The sequence below is a fragment of the Acinonyx jubatus genome, chromosome C1 (assembly GCF_027475565.1).
Source record: "Acinonyx jubatus isolate Ajub_Pintada_27869175 chromosome C1, VMU_Ajub_asm_v1.0, whole genome shotgun sequence".
NCBI lineage: Eukaryota > Metazoa > Chordata > Mammalia > Carnivora > Felidae > Acinonyx > Acinonyx jubatus.
In genome coordinates this window covers 189,073,709-189,095,014 of record NC_069381.1, presented here as the reverse complement: position 1 = coordinate 189,095,014, position 21,306 = coordinate 189,073,709, and the positions used below count along the sequence as shown (strand labels likewise).

The following is a 21,306-nucleotide window of genomic DNA, read 5'->3' as shown; positions in this document are numbered from 1 at the left end:
CTCTCACGTAACGTCCTGAAGATACTCTGCGCTGGTTTACGTATTCCCTCCCTCTTAGGTGAAATGCCATAGGACTGATTTTCAGGCTTTTCCTTCAGTCCTACTAGCCTCTCTCTCTCTCTCTCTCTAGTTGTACAAAAGGTTAACATTTACATTTAGAAATGGAAGATTCTACCATACAGATTCTCTGAACTTGGACACTCCCTGTCTCCCAGCGATGGCAGCGAGTAGTGGTTCCAACAGTACTCCTTGTTGAACCAGCCCCCAAGGGTGGGCAGCAAGTGATTCTCTCCAAGGGTCTACCACTAACATCCACCTGCTCATTTTCCTGTGTTATATGTGCTATATTCCATGTTCTCCTGGGTTCCGAAAAAGACCCAGAATTCGATTGCCCGTGTCCTCAGTCTGCCTTGTCACTTATAGAACCCTCTTCGACATTGAGGTTTTTTTGTGTTTTTGTTTTTAACTGTAAAATGGGGATAAAGAGGGACAATAAAGCAATGTGGTTAGACCATGGACTCTGGAGCTTATAATACCTGTGGTTTCATTCCAGTTCCACCACTACCTGGAGCCGCCATCTTTGTGCATCCCCAGAAAGCAGTGGAAGGACCACGAAAGACTTCATGGAGAAGGCAACATTTGAAGTGACACTTGGGGAGGCACTGAAATTTGACCGGGGCTGTAAGGGAAGTCTTCCCAGCAGAAGAAACAGGCTGAGCTAAGGCCAAGAGAGTAGAAAGTACTTCCTTGCCCTAATGATCTGATAGTCTCATGCTTTTTTGGAGCCAGTAGAACACAGAACATAGTACACAGGACACACACGTCTGAGCACACACACGTACACGAGAGGGGGACATCCTCAGAGAGACCCACTTGCTGCCTACTTTTGTGGGCTGTTTCCATAGCGGTGAGAGAAAACAAATGAAAGATTCAAGAAAGTAACAAAATAGTGATGGGAGGGGGGTTACATCTTGCTGACTAGATTATAGTTGTTTTGATTTTCTTTGAATTTTGTTTGTTTTCCAATTTTTCTGCAATAGACATGTAGCTTTTCGTAATTAATCAGAAACAACTCAAGTTGTTCCTTCCTGCTGAATGTTTCAGCATCTCTTTGCTCAAAAATCTTTTCCCTATTTCCCTGGATCCAGAAAATTACATAGGACCTCTGGATTAGCTGATTCACACCTACATCCAATTGATTTTGAGAGTCAAAGACAGAAAGAAAGGCTGTCTTAAGAATCTAGTCGAGCACTTAAGCTTGCCAGGTCACAGGCACTCATAATCAACCCCAGACCCTAACAGGTGGCAGACATGGCTTAGGATCCAGGAGTCACTAAGCCGCCTTAGTGAGCGTTGAGACAAGGTCTCATTGAGCACTGAGGAATGAGCCCTGAGAAAAAGCCCATTTGCCAATGCAGGATTGGTTCATTGCTTACAAACTAACACATCTGAATAAGCTTGGCACACAAACCACCACCAAAAGGACGTACCTTCGGGCGGCCTGCTTTCAATGGCTGTGCCGCCATCCACACAAAACAACGTTAAGTCAGCACTGTAAGTGGGAACTCATGTGAACACCTGCATGACCCTTCAGTCGGAAACCTACAACCCCGCCTGGGAGCAAGGCCATGTCTGTGTACTCACTGGGGCTGTCCGAAGATTTCAGGGGGCCATGTACGAAAATGTCTCACTGGTGTACGTTGAAGTTACATACTAGGGGCCAACAGGCTCAATCCTACACAAAGACAGGTTCTGGCTACATCACCTTGACCCACACAGTGCTTTTAAAATATGAATTGGCTGCACCATTTAAAAAATAGAAACAAACCTGGATTTCTGGCTCCTGTGAAAAAAACAAACAGAAGGGCCAAGGAAAGAACCGATTTTCCATGTGGTGACAATTGACTGGAGCTGAGTAAAGACAGGGTAAGTGCTCTCTAGCCCAGCTCAGTTTCTCCAGCCCTCTGGTCTCCTATACTGCGCTGTTCTGCTCATTGTGATAATTTGCCACCCTTGCTTGATAGCCATTTCACCTACATAGGAAAAGCTACTGCCTAGAGTCCATTCGCGATCTCTGTGGGAGTTACAATCGCCCCATAATGCTATGTCTGTTGCTGTAGACCAGAGGCATCTCTGATGTCATTTACAATCCAAGTTACCTTTTTTGTGTCTTCACCATGAGACCTGGGCCTGAAGAAGCAAGGAGCTCTCCTGCAAGCTCATTTACCCCCTGAAGACTGGAAGCTATTTAAAGCTCCAAAGAGAGCTGAAGAACCCTTGATATACTCCTGATCATTCAGGACAAAGATTTTTGTTTCATTTTGTTTTATTTTGCTTTGCTTTGTTTTGCCTTGTTTTTGTAGGACCAATAGATTTACTCAGCTAATTTGGCTTTCAATGATCATCACAGTCGGATAAATGTTCCCATAAGGGCGGACTCTGTGGGGTCACAAGTGCAGTCTTTGCAGCCACACCAAGGCAAGTGTGTGCGGACGCAATCAGCTGGCAGAGGAGCATCGGCAGATCCCAGCAGGACAGCTATTTTCAGGTAATGAGGGATCATGGCATTTGCTTTCTCTCCAGAAGTCACGTACGTGGCCAAGAACTTGTTTCAGTCAAGGAGCCAGACCTGCTGACAGGTTTCAGAAAAGCTCAAGGAATGGTGACCTTCTCCCCAAGGCATAACAGAGAGATGAACACCAACGTTAGTGGACTGGGAGTGCAATTGCACTTGGAAAATGATTCTGACCCTTCATTAATTGAAGGACTTCCTAATGACGCTTTAAAAGCATTTGTGGCTTTCATTCACCCCCTTGCTCCTGACTGAAATTAGTCAGGGATCTTTATGCGAAGAAAATATAGAAAGTCGACAACGATATATCGCCGACGTTAGTAACTGATGGCCCCAATTAACACTGAGCCATGATGAGCACATCAGTGGGAAAATAGTTTAAAACTACAAGGTTCTGGGGCGCCTGGGTGGCTCAGTTGGTTGAGCATTTGACTTTGGCTCAGGTCATGATCTCACGGTTCGTGAGTTCGAGCTCCATATCAGGCTCACTTCCGTCAGCGTGGAGCCCACTTTGGATCCTCTCTCCCTCTCTTCTCTGCCCCTATCTCGCTCATGCTTTCTCTCTCAAAAATGAGTAAAACATTTTTTTAAAAATACAAGGTTCTGATGGAGAATCTTATAACAATCATCTCGCTGTAAGCCAAAAGAATTCAGGTATCTGAAAGTTAGACTGAGCATTACAGGTTGTTCTTCTTCAAGATATTGATGAGTGAACTTGCATCAACCCAAATGAGCCCTGGTTAACATAACAATAAGTGATCATGGTACTAGGTCCAATGACACAGCTTTTTTCTCAAATGCCACCTCCTCTGTGAAGCCATTTTTGATCTCAAGGGCAGAGATAGGGTCTCTCTCCTCTCTTCTGAAGTGCCTAAGTAACTTATGTCTGCTAGGGCACTTATCACCTTGTTTTTACATGTGGCATCTGAGAGTGAGAGCTCATCACTGTGACCTTGAGACCTGGCACAATACTGTAGGATCTTTACAGATCAAGTGTTTGTGAAAGGTAGGAAGAAAAGAAGGAAGGAGGGAAGGAGGGGAGAAGACTGGAAAGAAATACGGACGCTTAGCGTTTCTTTAACCAAAGGTCTGAGCAGCTCTTCCTCTTGGTCTTGGCACGTCACTTCCTGTACCTTGAGTGTGTTTCCCACTTAGACTAGTGACCTCTTGTCATCTCTCAAGACAGTTCAAAACTCACTTCTTTCGGGAAGCCTTCCCGCATCCCTCACCCGCCTGCTCCTCAGTTCTCCTTTCTCCCGTTCCTGAGTTTTTCACATTTATCGTGTCTCTCTCTGCTGAACTGTGAGCAAGTTTAGACCAAGAATTTCCTTTTGTTCCTTCAATTTCTACAAGGAGTTCTGGGCCTAGAGGCTTAGTAAATACTTGTTGAATGAATGAATGAATGAATGAATGAATGAATAGAAGGCCCTAACTCTTGCACATTAACCTAAAAGGTGCCCATTTTAAATTTCAACAGCTATTTAAGAATTCCATTGTGAGCATATGGATTATCTACTTAATTATTCACATCAAAATTTTAACTCTAGGGCTGCTGTTCTGCGTCTAGGGAGTTTCTGGTTTCAGGCCACCTTTCTTAGTCAGTTACCAAGGGAGCATGGGGTAGAACTCCTTTCAATGTCAACTTCAAAAGCAGAATGACTAAAAGGAAAACGTATTAAAAAAATCAGATAATTCTTTTAAGTTTATTTACTTATTTAGAGAGAGAGAGAGAGAGAGAAACATGATCAGGGGAAGGGCAGAGAGAGAGACTCCCAAGCAGGCTCCACACTGTCAGTGCAGAGCCCGATGTGGGGCTCAAAATCACGAACCGTGAGATCATGACCTGAGCCAAGATCAAGTGTCAGACGCTTAACCAACTGAGCCACGCTGGTGCCCCTATTCATGTTATTTTAAAGGGCTCCTATTTTATTACATAAAATGACATAGAAACCAACGAATTATGGTGAATGGATATAAAATTTCCATGAGATTATTTAGCTTAGGTAGAAGAGGCTCTTTGAAGGGGATCCTAAGTAAGATGGCTGTGAGGATAAGCCAATGATAGCTAGAAAAATAAACCAGGTTGAGGTTATGCAAGGGAAGCAGAAGTTTAAGTCATATTATTAAGCTTGAATTTTATCTGATAGGAGATAAAGAGACCCTACAAACTTTCATCAGAGGAACGATGTGTTCAGATCAGCTTCTTTCCATGTCAAGGTGATAGATGTAAGTAACATACCTGTGGCTGCTGAGGCCAACCCAAGGGATGGCAGTGAGGCTGGATGGAGAAGATACACTGAAAGATATTTATAAAGAAGGAACTGGTCATCAATTCCATGTGATGTGTGAGGAAATACTTCCTTTGAGTATTTTTTTATAAAACGATTTATATAATCAAATACTTCTTTTTTCTTTATAGCTTGACTGTAAATTTGGGATCATGCCAAAAGTATTACTAGCCATCTCCTTTTAGACTCAGAAGAGAGACACTAAAGAAAACTAAATGATAATGTGATCCTAAGGTGGGGTTTTTTTTTTTTTTTGCCCCTGATTTATAAGAGGCAGAGCATTTCCAATAAAACCAATGAAACTGAACTCTAATCAGGGATGTATTTATCATTAATCAGAGATTTTATTTTGTTCCATTGACTGCTTAAATTTTCAGTGAGCCTTTGACCGAGAAACCCGTGCTAAAACTCTTGATATCAGGCACACGGCCATTTAATCAACAATACAAGATAACACAAAAGGGTTTAAGAAAAATAATGACAGTATAAAGCTACAACATTCTATGTTAACAAAAATTTTAATACACACTTGTCTAAAAGATGCATACAGTGACTACTGAATCTCCATTCATAGGCAGCCAACAAGATTATGAATGAATTTATTAACTTCCAACAAAACTTCAGGTTGTACACTTAAAAAATTACAAACCATTTAAAAATGAAAATTAACAACGGAAGCAACAATGACTCTAAAATCTGATGGGATGACTTTAAAGAAAGGTTCAAGTATTGTTTGTAAAGTTCTTCAGACACTATAGTCTTTGAAAAGTTTGTGCATTTCCCATCTTTGCATAGTGAAAAAACGGAAACAAAAAAACACGCATACCACTTGGTAAAACTCCACAGCTCCACGTGATTCGTGTTTCATAACATGCACCTATGGGTACTGCTCATTTATCTAATAGGAGTAGCACTAATTCAGTGGGCTCATGCAGTATCCCAGTGAGCAATGAAGTTAGCGCACACCTCCTCATCCAGGTGTCGTTGATTAATGCAGCAAAGAATAGCAGGTGGAATGGGAACTTGCCATCACTTAACACTAACTCTTGTTGGGTAACATTACGACGGCGATAACGCTTGTGCTTTGAGCTCAAATTAATAAGAAAGGACTATTCTCACCACAAAAAAAAAAAAAATCAGCAAACGAATGGCATGTGCAAGAGAAAAGACAACAAAGAGTCTGAAACGACATAACCGAATGCCACCAAAAACGATTATCATCCATTGTTTACGATTGGGATGGTTGCGTTCTCTTTCATATTCATACACACATGGCTTAAAGCTTGTGTATTTTACATATACACACAGATAATTTAACATTGGAACATAGGTTTGGTTACCTATGAAACTGCCAGTGTGACAAAAAGTTACACTGACATTTGCCATTATGTACATAATATTTGGGGACCACTGTGGTCTGATTTAAAACATAACATCGCACACTTACAATGTTGTTTGTGAAATGCTCAAAAGTTAATAGTAGAGATTCAACCTGTTTTGTAACCACCATGGTTTTGTTTCCGTTAAGTCACCATGGCGCCTCTGGAAGAGCAGTGAAATGTGCATGGTGTGCTTGGTAGCAGCTTGGAATCCACTAGTGGGTGGGATCCAGCGACAGACAGATAGAAACAATGCAGCGACAGGAAGAGATGCCAAGTAATCTGAGTTTCCTCTGGGCTGAAAGAGCCATAGCCACTAGGTGGAGGGATACAGCCTGTGTCTTACGAAGCCGAGATAAGGCTGATAAATCTTGTAGATAGCCCTGTTATTACAATATAAACAGATAGCTAGTTGTAGAGAAAGACCGCAGGCCCGGGTAGCACCTAGTACTCAGAAAGCAGTAACAGGATTAAGATGTTAGGCTGTGATCTACTGTAGCATACAGAAATTAAGGTTTCTGCTCTGTGATTGTGAGACTTCCACAGTTAAATGTATCTGGAAAAAAAAAAAAACCCACTGTTTCAAGCAGCAGATTTTTAGGACAAGAGTCCTAAAGCCTCTCCAAAGTCAAAGCAAAAGTTGTGAGACTGGTGTCATGAATCTTGCTGAAAAGGGACTTAAAGCTAAATCTAGCAACTCACTGGGTTGTCATGAAGCAAACAGTACAACTGCGTGTCCTGTTCCTGAAAAGGGGACGTTAGGGAAGAGCGGGCTCTTTGGGGGCCGTCAGGAAAGCTCGTCTCTAGATGGATGCTGACTGAAGGAATCACGTACAAGCTTTTATATTCAAAACAAAGTCAGGACCAAATTTCTTTATTGATGTATATACTTAACACTTGAACGGAAGCTGTCTCGATCATAAATGTTAGAAGAAGTCAGTGCAAATGAAGGAAACTCGAAGGGACCTGGGAACCCAGATTACATCCGCACATCTGCCTGGAGGCCAAAGAACACCATGAGCTTGTGAACAGTAGAATCCCATCATAATCCAGAACATTCCACAAACCAGGAACACACCATGGGCCCAACAAGATTTGCTGAAAACACAACACACAGACTTAAAGCCTATGATAGCAGTGCTCCCAAGAAGGTAATTGCTGCTTCTGTGTCCGTTCCCAGTTTCACAGTGGGGTTCTACCATCTATATTTCGAGGCAGGAAAATGAAGCATGAATGAGATGCTGACAGTAATAGATACGAATAAAATGGAAAGCTTAATTTTTCCCCCAAGTTTTTAACGCTTAAAAATTGTTATTTAATTTAAGGCTTTAAGTTTATCCTTCTTTCACATTAAAGACAGGGAAAGAAAATTGTCAAAACAAAAAACAAAAACCACGAGCTTGGCACTTCTGTGATTAATTTGAGAGGGCGTCTACTTTCTTACATTATGTACATACGTTTGTAACGACATCAAAAAGTTTTAGACTTGTCAGTACATATATTTGCATTTACATAATTTGTGTATTTTTAATAAGGGTTATTTAGTTGTTTGTGTCCCCCCACCCTTTTGCTTATGTTTAGTTTCAAGCATTTCATTTCACCCAAAGCATTTCATTTGTAAATTGTACCTGTCTTGTGCCCAAACTCCCTTCGTCTGTGGCTATGTCTGTCTTTGTTAAACAAGCCCCCAAATCACTGAACAACGTGTTGGTCTTGTGACGAGAGAAGAGAGAGAGAAAACAGAGAAAAGAACCCAAAAGATGGGGAGCAAACAATAAACTCAAATCTACAGAGAACCTTTACGCGAAAAATATTTCAGTACAGACAAGTGAAAATGATGTGTCAAAATCTCTTATTTCCATATTTACACTTATAAAAGGACTATACAGTAGCATCATTGTTCAAGTCCCAGCTCCCATTGGCAAAGGATGCTCGGTCCAGGAGAACAGACAACGGGGAAGTAAATCAACAAGAGCAGGGGTCCGGAGTCCTTCGTGGCCTGGTCTAGGCTAGGGATGGAGGGCCAGGCAGCCTCCACGTGTTTGCCTTTCATCTTCACCTTAGGAATTCAGTTGCAGGTTTGGCTGTGGGTTGGCTTGCTAGCTGCTTGTTGTATATATGCCATGCAGATTTGACCCTTTCGGAAATGAGATCTTTATGCCACCGGAGTGTGTCATCGGTAGGAAAGGGAAAAAAAATCATGCCAACTCATTTAGAAGATATTAAGTGCCGGCAGGCTGAGGAAAGAAAAAATCATTTGCTATTTCTTTAACGGTTCTTTTATTGCACTTCATTTTTTTGTTATTGTTCCTTCTTCCTTTAGTTAGAAAAAAAAAAAGATTCTGTGAAATAGTTCTTTTTTATAACATTGTCTTTTATCCCCTTTTATTGACCGGCGGTGAGAGGGGTTCTTTGAAATTATTTCCCAAAAGGACAGTTTCTTTTTACCCCCGTCCCTGTCCCCCAGCTTCGGTTCTGTGGTCATTACCACCCAGCGTTCTTGTTTACAGACTTAACAGTTCTGGAAAGGGTGCTGTGAGTTTGTCACGCCCAGAACCCAACAGTGCGAGGCACCGCTCACCCGGTGCTGCAGAGTCAGATGGGGCCTTGCTGAGTGGGATCGAACCTCCTCTTCTTGACATTTCTTCCAGAGACGCAGGCGGAGAGAGAAAAATCCACAATATTAATCAGATCGTGGCGAGAGGAGGGTGATGATAATGACAACCACGCTAGTTCCAGAGCAAAGTAATCAACTCACACGGAGGCAGATTTCCCAAAATAACTTGAAACACAGGACAGCTCACACTTTCGAATGTCTTTACATCTCCACTAGAGTATATCCATTTGTAAAGACCAAAAGCGGCTTCGAGTTGTTCATTTTAAATCACTGGAAGCCTCCGCAGCCCAATTTGTCTCTTATTTCAGAAGTAAACGATCTGACTAATTTTAACTAGATGAACATTACAGAGAGGGCTCTTCCTACATTGTAGGGAGCTCTTAGGGGAACTACGCACAACTCCGAAGGGCTTTGAGCTGCTTCCTTCCAGGACTTCAGAGTTCTGTGTCAGCGGATCGGCCTTTGCCAAGACGGCAGGAGCCTTGTTCTATCTTGCTGCCTTGGGTGTGTGAGTTCTTACCCCACCATGGAACAAGCATTTTTCATATCCACAGAGTTGAAAACCAGAGTGCACAGTAAGACGGTACACTCAGAGGAGAATGGACACGGGCTTGGGTTAGTTAAGCGAATGTAGCAGTTAAGCTCGGTGGAAATAAGCAAGTTAAAATGCCTTGCTCTCAGTGTCCAGTCTCCTAAAAAGTGGTTCCTGTTGTTTAAAAAGAGAAGAGAAAAGAACCAGCAAGACACTACAAGGCAACAACAAAAGTTGGTTGCAACCTCCCCATGGTCTGGCTTCATGTGGGGCATCAAGCAAGGGGGCTCATGCATTTAGTGTGCGCGCTGGGCAGGTGCAATGCTGTTGCCACCGCGGCGTCATGCAAAACTGGAGAGCGAGGGGTCCCCGAGCCCCCTCTCGCCCCTGCCCACTCGGGGCCGGCTGAACACCCTTCCAGCCCTCCGTGCCGAAAAATGACAGTGTGTTCCTCCTCCCCCGCACGTCATTCAAAATTAAAACAATACCAAAGCTCAAAATATGTATAAAGGCATCTTGCAAAGTGCTCATTTCTCCCAGATGGCCACTTTGACGCTTCTCTTTTGAAATAGCAAAAATAAAAAAATCTTGAAAGAAAACCTCCCTTTTCTTTTAAAAGTTTTCATTAAAATGTCTTCATTAATGGCCTAAGCCTGTGGTTTGTTGGCCTAGCAGGTAATCCATTGCTGCAAACTCTATTTGCAACAGTGCTACTTCCTTTCTTCCCTATTCCCCACCACCTCCAAGAACCTTCTCTTGTGTCAGTATTTTCTAAAGCAGCCATTGCTGCTGCTTTGAGACCAAAAGGGACGTCCCCCTTAATGCATCTTAATGCATCCCCCTTAATGCACTGAGCTCGTTCGCTTCAGAGCACAAGATCTGTGCCTACTACCCACACACTCACAGCCCTTAAAGGTAGATGTGTCAAGATCAACTCTACCCATGAGCCAGGTGGGGAAAAACAAAGATTGCTTGACCTTGCCAAATGACCCTGAAGGACCAGGGGTTCCGGCCAATTTAGCTCTGTATTGCTGGAATTGAAGAGAAACGTGAAACTAACATCCCCTCAATTAAAACGAATGTAGAGGAAAGATCAAGGGAGCTAGTGCTGCGCATGCAAATGACTACATTGCTCACATCTAAATTCCCTTATTCAAATTCCGGGAATGGCAGATAAGTAGCCATGTCCAAGGTCTTAAATGCAATCCAGTTCGTTTTTAAGTGGAGATACGAAATTCCATTTCAGCCTGGCATACCGTCAACCCCCAGTGCCCAAAAGATCGTGCTCCTTTGAAGTCAGCGTTTGAAACGTAGATTATATCGTTTTAAAGAAAATATATTCTACAGGATGAATGGTTTCCCAGGTCAGACCAAGAAGCCAAATCATCCTGTAGAACCATTATTTCTATGGGAAAATGGACTCTGAATACCAACAGGGCACTATATCTCCTCCACAGATCCCCCAGCAGGAGGAAGGCAGGGCCCTGTGATGACGGCAGAGAGGGACCCTCCTGTGGCAGGCTGACCGTGAGGGCTCCTCATGTATAAATTGCAAAACTACCATGGTGAGTCGTGAAAACTCACCGTGTATTGAGAACTGCCTGTCCTGAATTTTCTATATGAAAAAAGTCTTTTTGCTCATTTGTAATATGAGAGCACAACTATCATGGGTGGATGTTTGCTGTCTTCCTTCCACAGCTGTTTCATCTGAATTCCTTCTGCTCACTAGGACTGGAAAAGCAACGAATGTTCTCATCATAACCCGTACGGTATTTCTGGATCGTTATAAAATGTGAGCATAATCCATAAACCTTGCACCAACCCAGCTTTCACCAATCTTCCCGACATGTGAAAAGCCTACACTTTTGTCTACAATATACATTATACACATATATATTTATACAAAATTAGAACAGTGCTCTTCAGGTAACAATACCCTGAAGGTTTGTGAAGGCTTTAGTTCTTTCAGGACTATATATTTACCCACTGCTATCGCCTTCTTCTCTTTCCACAATGGGTCATCGCCACTCACCGAGAACCCTCCCCTCAACCCCTCCTAGGCCACCTTTGACTGAGCTCACTTCCCCAGGGGGCTGAGGCAGGAAGCTGACCTGGTTCTTCCGGGCCAGCCTGCTAGGTCTCCGTGAGAAAGTGCCTAACCCAAGAGTTGCAGGAATTAAGGGAATTAGGCTCCTTATTCCCCACTGGGATATGGTAGTGGAATTCAGAGAAGCCGCAGTCTCGTTATCCTCATGGAAAGACTAGCTAAAATTGATTCCATTTCCTAATTCTATAAAAATCAAAATAAAAAGGCATTTACCCTTTTGAGAAACTATAATTGGCAACATTAAATTCCTTTCAAATTTCATCCAACTTGACATTCAAACAATTCAACTGTCCTCGTGATAAACCCAGATGTGATCCTTTACATGTCAGTTACATGATTACCTTCCTTTAACCTTTTCTTTAGTATGCCCTACGAAATGGAACACAGGCCAAGCAGAAGTGCTTAAAATCAGCCCACATCAGGCTCAGTAAGAACTTGTAACCCAAGTAACTATTCATAGAGAGGAAATCACAATTGATTGTTATGCAGACTTATTAAAGTAACACTTTTAAGGTCAAGAGCAGCTCTGCCAGGCCAGTATGACCACTACTGCCACTGAATCGTACCGAGGCAGCAAGCAGTGGGGTGGTGGGGCATGGTAACCGGGCTCTACAGTCTGAGGCATGGCAAGATGGTTGCAAGAGCTCAGTACTAATCCTCAAATCATGTCACTGTTACCTTCAAGTTGTTTTCCTACTATCACCTAGAATTTCTCTTCCTGATCACCATTGCCTCAAGTGTTCACATACTTCATACGCAAGGTAAATGACTATATTGCTCACATCTAAATTTCTGTATTCGAATTTAGGGGATGTCAAATAAAAAGCCACGTCCAGGGTGGTAAGAGCAATTCTGGTCATTTTTAAATGGAAACAGGAAATCCTCTTTTCATAGATTTGTTATCTTTCCTAAGATTTAGAGAAGAGGGTACTAAAATGATTCTTCATCTACTTGATTTTTCTAATGTCAAGTAAAAGCAACAGCCCTAATAATCTAATCCAGCAGCATTACTATTCAAAACTGAACAGCGGCTGTGAGTTTTCATTAGTCAACCAGGACCAAGGTTGGCAGTACTCTGCGGCACAGTCCATAGCTTTATTCTGCATGTGTAGGTGATGGAGAAGAAAAGGAACATGGGGGTGGGAGGGATGTAAATAAATGCAGATATGGGGGTAAAGTGGGACAAACTGGTGTGCCAAAAACCTATCTTCATCTTTCACAGGATTTCTTACAGACAGTTTCTAACACCCCATAGACTGGGAATCCATAAACTAAGTCACCCTTAGTATCTTCATACTTCTGGAGTATGCAGATTAACCGAAGTTGCTAAGGTATACCTACCACAATACCCCATATATCAGAATACGTTAAATAAAATAACCTACCAGATAAGGCATTTTTTGTTCTTCTCAGGAGTTCTACAGCTTTGCTTATGGAAGTCTTGTTTGCATTAAGCAAAGCTTGCAGACTCTTATTATTCTGCTAAAAAGACGTCATCTAAGCTTATATTATTTTTTATCACAATTATCTTAACAAAATTTCATTATCACGTATTAACACAAAGGTGCACACATTCACACATGCATGCACACTCACATATACTCATGCTTTTTACCACCTATTTCAGAGGAAATATGGTTTAGGACAAAAGCTATAAAGAAGGGCAGAGAATGTCAGGGATCAGAGCAGAGCTATTTTCTCATTTGTATTTGAACAGGTCATGTGCGGTATGACACTTCTTCCACACTGAAATTACTCACAGTGTTATGCCTCAAGAAATGTGACTTTGGGAAAAAGCAACACTTCCCCTGAGCAATTACCATGTTTTCCTTTAATCTAAAAGTTCATGTAGCCTCAAATTCTCAGGCTACTTTGCTACTTGCTTTGCTTTTGTCTTCTAGTAAAATGCAATTCCGGAAGGATTTCCAATAAAAGTATTCAGAGCAATCTCCTTTACAAACTATTTTCAACGTCTGATTCTAAATGACCCTCTTTTGTATCTACATTGAACTCAACAAGAAACTCAAATGACTCGGTTCATTTAGCAAATAACTTCTAGACTAGTAATCTCCAAAACTGCCCAAGTGGTGGGAAAACATAAACTGTATCATTTGGCACCCAAAGCTTTCTCTTGCAAAGTAGAAGTAGTTCTTTAATGTTTAATATAAACCACATGGCTGCTCTTAAAATCTAAAGCAAATTCAGATCCTGTGTGATAGTGGCCAACAATCATCATGAAGAACAGTGGTGTCTCCAGGTTTAAACTACTACCATTCAAGAATTCTTCCGTCTTCAGTTTTTCCTGTGTTTTAGGGCATAAAGATACTTCATATGATTATGTGTGTGCCTTCCTACAATGCTTTCCTTTAAAGTAATTCTTAGGCTCAAAGGGCACGGTAAGGGGCGCTGGCTTAGCGCATCAGTGCGCATGTCTGCACAGCGGTCCCCTCTCGGCCCTTGGGAGAGGCTGTTTCTCACCTCACTAAGTGTCCCTCTCCCCTTCCTCTTCTCTGTTCCTCCGATGAGTAGACATCTCTCTCAGATATAAGTCATCTGTACAGGGCCTAATCCACTTATATACACAGTGATAAAGGCTTTTCCATTTTTCCCCAAAGAAACATGCAATTCAAGCTGTGCGCTAGGCCAGGCCACTGTTTTGAGGTCCTGCTACAGAATAGTGCTCTTGTCTCCAAAGGCTGAGATAGTAAATCTGGCATTGCATGTGGCTGGATGTCAGAGATGCACAGGACTATTTTCCAGTCCTCTGAAACCAAGGCTTCCTGATGCCAAAAGGCAGAAGCTTGGGCACGAGTCAAATTTATTTTTCTTAAAGCATATTTATGAAAAATTTCAAGGAAGTATTTTAAAATAATAACAGATCATGGGACTACTATCATGTACAATGACTTTTTTACAGTAATATGGCACGAAGAAAAATTGTTGCTTGAATTAGGCCGGCCTAAACAAAACAAAACAAAACAAAACAAACATATACATAATATATATAACATATATATAATATATAATATATATTATATATATATATGTTTCAGGAGAGTGCCATATATTAGGGACCATGAGTGACTCATTATCTGGGCAATGTCTTGTTAATACCACGATGAGAAATTCAAATGTGAGTTGTCCATTTTGTGTGTGTTTTTGAAAACACGATGATGCCAAAACTACTATTTCATCAAACAAGTTCAAGTTTACAAATATCTCTGTAGAAACGAAGTACCATTTGATAACAACTTTCCAAGTGCAAGCTACTCAAAAACTTGTAGGCTTACTCATTAAATCTAATATGATAACAAAATTATCAGAAAATGAATTTATTTAGATCATCATGTAGTTTGTTTTTCTTCCATAATCAGTTTCTAATAACATTTTACCTGGTTTCAATATTTTGAATTCAGGATTCAAAATATTAAATAGAATCAAGTTCATAATTAATGCAATTATTCAGAGAATTCAAGTAAAAAGCTTCCTCTATTGAGTAACCAGATGGAGGCAAAGTGGGTTTTGAATTTAGGTAATGGTCTTATTTCCCACTTAAATTTGTTTCTGTAGATCTGGTTGGGACTTAATTTATCAGAGGGAATATTTGGCATAGGAAGTCTTATCTACAAATCATACTAATCAAGCCACCACAGCCCGAAGAAAAGATATACAAAGCAATTATCCAATGAACCTGAACTATGGAAACATCAAAACTTGATAAACTAGGTTTACAAATTTTGGTCATAATGAAGGTTTATTTGTGAATATCTGCCATGTCTATTTAAACAAACGTAGTTCAGTGATCAATGCACAATCCAATGACTAAATGACTAAAAGTCACTATGGAAACAGGCCAGTTAATTTGCACTTAATTAGAAAATATTTAAGTATCACAGAGCCACAGATTTCAAATTCCAATGTGAAACCAATGCAGATGGTTAGGGAATTAATAATTTTTTTAATCTGATTTTTATAAAATCACAAAGCTTTTCAAATCACAAAGCTCCACATAATGTGTTACGTGTGAAAAATATTGAACAAAGAGTTACTTAGGTTGTGAAAAATTCAAAACATCAATGAAGTATAAATGAGTTTTAAACACACAAAGGATTTATATCCCCTTATTTCCAACTGCAAAGTGTCCTGATTATCGTGTATAAACAATGTTATCTCAGAATGCTTGCTCCTAAAAGCTGGAACGGCTTCTACTGAAGAACTTCTACTTTGTTCTCCTTAAACTTGTGCATGTGAATTCCTTCTACATTTCAAGTTTTCCCACTAGCCTGAAGATGACGTTTGAGGTTTCCACGTTTCTTCTTTTCTAGCCCATTTCTGAATAAAAATATTCATTTTTAACAGTTTACTGCTAAAACTTGAAATCTTGTAGCAGGAACTCAAAACCTGGTTATGTAAGCAGAAAAGAGAAATGCCAGAGCCACCGAGGAGAAGACATGCGGCGTTGCTTACTTAAATCCCCATCCTGTGCCCCCAAGGACAATAGCTGCTACCAGGATGGCACCAGCGATGGAGCCTATTATGAGATTGGTGGCACTAGGACCTGTGACAAAGGATCATGGGAAGAAAGTCATATGAGCCATCTACTGTCGTCACCACAAGGGAAAGGCAGTTACGCGGTTTTTCGGAAGTAAATACCCTGCATAAAAAATTGCTAAACGCTTAAATCGCCTTGATTGACTTAGTGTAATCGCACTTCTGATGCGAGGGAGAGCTACTGCTTGGACACGAATGCCTCTGAATCTAAAGCTTCTGCACCGCTGACAGTTAAGTTCCGTTCCATTCACCTTCCACAGAATTGGAAGCAAATGTGCCCCAACTGCCAGCGTCACCAGTCTTTCTTCTCCTCCTCTTTCCCAGTATCATGAATCAAGCAAGCAAAAGAGCACATAAAGAACATGGATGCATTAGAATTAGCTCAACCTTACTGGCAAATCATGGCAAGAAAAGAAGGGAAAATATTCTAATAAAGTGCTCTTTCAAGCAGCACCCAAAGTTGTCGGAATGCTACAGTTTGTTTTTTTAGCCCCCACTTGGAAACAATTAACATTTCGAAGTCAGAAGGAGGTGAGGCCTGGGTGACTTAGTTGGTCAAGTGTCTGACTTCCGCTCAGGTCCTGACCTCGCGGTTCACTACGTCGCCGTTCCTGAGTTCCAGCCCCTTGTGGGGCTCTGTGCTGACAGCTCCGAGCCTGGAGCCTGCTTCAGATTCTGTCTCCCACCCTCTCTGCCCCTCCCCCAAAGTCTCTGACTTTGTCTCTCTCTCAAAAATAAATAAACATTAAAAAAAAAAAGTCAGAAGGAGGTTACTAATAAAGATCTGACTTGAAAGCCTTGTGCTCAGAGAGGCATTTCTTCACTGTAAGGATCCATACAGTGTTTAAACAACAACTTGCGGTTCCAAAGGCAAGATAAGGAGGAAGCGTAAAACTCATCCGGGTAATTCTGTAGAAATGGAAAAAAGATTCTGCCGGCTCAACTGAGACTATCTTTCAAGTTCCCATTTGAAATTCGAGGCCTGGAGATAGAGTTTAAAAAGGGAGTAGAAAGGACAGCAAGAAAGAAAATACAAAGTGGGGTTTCCATCGAGTAAGAAAGACAACGCATATGACAGCACATCCTTTCCACTCACAGGGGAAAACGCCTTAGCTCACGATTTTTAAATGTAAGCAACGTTAACTAGCACAGGAATTATTCTGCACCTCACATCCTTCCGGATGCTAACAGGTAGAGTGCCCCCAACAACAAAGTACTTCCGATCGTAACTGAATATCCCGTTTCAGAAGTCATAAGGCCAATTTTGCTATTTCCCCTGAAATCCTTGACTTTGTGTATATGTTCATTTCTGCATAAAAAAAAATTCTCTTTTCTGCTCACATCAGTGCCCTCAACTGTGCACACAAACGGATGCCACTTTTAGCAGCACTAAAATCGTGTGTGTTATATGTTTTTACTCAGAGACCACTCTGGGTTTGTGAGGGTGAGTGGAAAGGTGGGAGACAGCTGCAGCGGGGGTCTCGGGGATGCGGTCTCTTCGGGCGCATGGGCTCGTGACTCATTCTCAGGACTAACCACTGAGGTTCTACAGAACCCAAATCTCAGTGGCCTTCAGAAATGCACAAATAAGAATAAAGAGTAATATGACAGCGATCAAAGCAGGTTAGTTACTCTACACTGAGCACTTACTGTGTACCAGGTGAGGGTCTAACCATGTGACAAAACATCTCACTGGATCCTCACAAAAACCATACGGGGTAAGAATTATGACTATCCCTGTTTATTAGATGAAGAAACAGTGGCTTCTAGAACGTAGTGACAGAGGCAAGATTTGAATACAGATGTGTCTGACTCGAAAGCTTATGCTATAAATCAAGGGTCAGCAAACTATATAACCCACTGGCCAAATCTGGCTCCACTTACTGGTTTGCAAAGAAATTTTGTTGGAATACAGCCACGCTAATTCATTTTCATGTGGTTTACAGTTTCTTTCGTGCTAAGACAGCAGAGTCACAAGGCTGTGACAAACATCCTATTTACCTTCTGGCCCTTTACAGAAAGTTTGCTAACCCCTGCTCTAATGAAACAGTCCACTTATATGTATTTCCTCCCCACATTTTAACAAGGAAACATATTTTGAAATAAAGATTTAGAAAATATTTATATTTCCATGTACCTTAGGCTTTAGACATGATTTGTACTTTACTAGCTCAGAAGACAGGTTGGGATTAGAATCAATAGATAATTCATGACAAATGAGTCCTGATTTACAATTATAAACTAAGGTGTAGAAATAACCCCCTGCCCCCTGCTCCCAAAAACCCAAACAAACAAAAAACTTCCAAACCTTCTATTCACAGAATCCTTAGTGACTAAATGAACATTACACTATTAGCTAAGCCAGGAGGTGTTAAAACAATGTATACTGTACTATCATGGATTTTTTTTTAAAAAACTGTATGATTTAGCAATTATGACAAAGTTTAGAATTTGAAGGAAAACAATCAGTAAACTAATAAACAAAAAATAGTGCATAAGCCAAGAATGATAAATAACAAATCTATTTTTAGAAAAAATAATACACTTATACAGACTTACCTGTCACAACCAGAAATAGCCACAAACCAACAAGACTGGAAGGGATGATGAAAACAGACACTGGTCACAAGGACTATGCTTTACAACAAATGCCTTGGGGGTTGCCTAGCTCTAAGATTCAAAGGGAAAGTTATTAAAATTCATCCCTTAGTTGGTACTTTGCAGCACATCACAATTATGGTCAATAAATAATCGAAAACCACACTTGGGATGATTTTTTCAAAAACTACCTTTCTTCAAGGAGGAATTTCACATAAATGTATGTATAGAATTTCCCCTGGAAAAGGAATGTTACTTCTATAGGTAATCCAGTCAGCAGACCTAAGGTGAAATTTTACAAGGCAAAGTTTCTGTTTTCTCTAAATGTTACCTCTGCTCTAAAACTTTATATTCTAATAGGTAAAGAGAAACAAAATATCTTTTCCAGTCTTTCTAGCTGCCCTGGGTTGACTAGTTCACAGTCTGTACCCATGGGAGGTGAGTGGGCAGGTGTAAATCTAGTCAAAGTCCTTCAAACCAGGGGAGAGAAGGTTCGGGTAATCTTCCACACAGAGTGGGAACTACAGGCCTGCTTTCCTTGTACTATTTCGGTGTCTGGGTCTCCCAGTACTGGTATGGAAGGGCATCTGTGGGCCACAATCACTGGGACTAAGGAGGAATGCGTGTTACACGATCAACGTGCCCATGGTTTGAACAGGTTGAGTAGAGGCTATCTGGTGGTTCCTTAAGATACCAGTAATTCATCCGGGGCCACTGTGAAGTGTCACCCATCCCCATGAACACAAAGACAGCATGGGAAAGGGTATTTCTGTCATTTGTAAATGTTCTTCCTGTAATTAGAGAGAGGGGGGAATCACGAAACCTTTTAGTCTACAGATCAGCAACTTCATGAAAATAATATCCCATAGAGAACTGACAGCTATTCTGAGGCTTGGATCAAGTACACAGCAACCCTAATAGAGGTACCAGAAGACCTGTATTTCTGGGAAAGATCAACACGGGCCAGGGACACACAATTTATTTGTGCACTGGCTATTTTTAAGACAAAGCCACCAGATAATCTGCAACTACTCCCCTTAAGGTTTTGCCGGCTTGGATAAATATCTTTTTCTTCTTCACACTCTTTGGTCCCACACAGTTATGGAAGCATCTAATTTGAATTATCAATCTATTTTATATTTTAAAAATGAAGGCAATATGCTAAGTATCTTCTTTAAAAAGTTAAGCCAAAGCTTCCCATATCACTTTAAATACATGGAGGGAATATTAGTGACTATCACTCAAATTATCTTCAAAAGAAGCTGCAACTATTAATAATTCCCAGCTGTAAATGTGGATTTATTCGGCGAAGATTGCATTCATTTCAAGAATACTAATAAAACACTCACATAAAAGCATTTTTTGTCAATAAAAAATAATGACAATAAAAGGTCTGTATCTTAAAATTACTTTTATAAGTAGAAGAACAATGGAAGCTTTTGGACCATCGTCTCAATTGTGAAGACATCATAAGCACCCCAATATTATTTTATGCCCCACATTGTTCCAGACAGGAGAAGGTTCTTCACTGCACGAGGAAACCACACGACACAGACACATCCAAATAACACCACAAGGTGCACTTGCAAGGGGAACACATCAACGAGACAACACGCAGTGGGGATTAGGTACCAGCAGTCAGTTCACACACCGGGAACCAAACAGAAACACTCCGAGACTCACAAAGATGCTTACTCTATTCCCCACCCTGTGCCTCCAAAAATCACCCCCAGGGCCAGAATGGTGCCTGCCACAGCACCTATTAGCCTGCTTGTGGTCATGTGCACTGTGTGGAGGGAAAACGGAGATGGTTTTAACAAAGGAAACGAATCACACACTGATTGCGCTAACACACAACATAATCTATTCAGGAAATGCTTTGAAAGTCAGTTAAATACTGACATCTCTGCTTTAAAATTTAAAATGAAGGTCTACATACACATTGAAAACACTGGAGAATAATGTTGAGGCTAATTTAACTTCAAACTCTACAAACCCTACTTAAAAAATCCTCTCTAATAAATACTGTTAAACATATAAATAATCTAATTTGAGTTACAGTTCCTACAAGGAATGAGTTGGAATGAAAATGTCATTTAAACAGCATAACATCAAGTCTGGATTTTAATTCCAAAGTAACAGACCATTAGCATACTTCACAAACTTCTCAAACTGTAAAATACACCTAAGAAGCTGCATCTTTTCAAACTTTAGAACATACGTTCAATTTTATGAAAATCCTACAAATTTAAAAGACTATCTTTAAAATTAAGTACATTTTCACCTGGAAAAGTGCATTGCACATAACTCTGCAATGTTTGGGTTTCTGGCACAGTCTTTGGGTGTTTAGTTGTTGTTGTTGTTGTTGTTGTTGTTGTTTACAGTTTGCAGGGCATAAACTATGCACTCGGAGAAAGTCAGGGTCCCTGGGAAGCACTGATTGCTTCAGATCACCCAGTGGTAGATTACTGACTGGAGACACTCCACCCCTGCACATCACCACTTCCGTGCTGAGCTCTGAGCTTTCACATGTTGCAAAAAGGGTCCGCACTGCCCAGAGGTGCCCAGGCTGCTCTCCACACAGGCAAGAAGTTTAGTGCTGGGGCAGGAAGGCAGATTATTTAAGATTGACTGTGTCTGTGTGTGTGCGCGCGTGCAAGTG

The 21,306-nt window shown here is 41.1% G+C and overlaps 1 protein-coding gene across 7 annotated transcripts in view; it reads right to left on the bottom strand.

Moving 5' to 3' along the window:
- The window catches only part of ADAM23 (ADAM metallopeptidase domain 23), a 200,369-nt gene that overhangs the window by 21,527 nt on the left and 157,536 nt on the right, over positions 1-21,306 (bottom strand). The window contains exons 25-26 of one of the 7 annotated variants that reach the window (XM_027052631.2): positions 15,963-16,053; positions 5,360-8,883 (exon numbers count right to left, since the gene is read on the bottom strand). The exons of 2 other annotated variants lie outside the window; for them this stretch is intronic. In XM_027052631.2, coding sequence (XP_026908432.1) covers positions 8,835-8,883; positions 15,963-16,053 — 140 coding nt within the window. In that variant the 3' untranslated portion in view covers positions 5,360-8,834. Of the gene's footprint in view, positions 1-4,811; positions 4,869-5,359; positions 8,884-15,962; positions 16,054-18,045; positions 20,431-21,306 lie in introns of those variants that run through there. 4 more of the 7 variants (XM_053215687.1, XM_027052632.2, XM_053215689.1 and 1 more) reach the window with 4 other exon arrangements.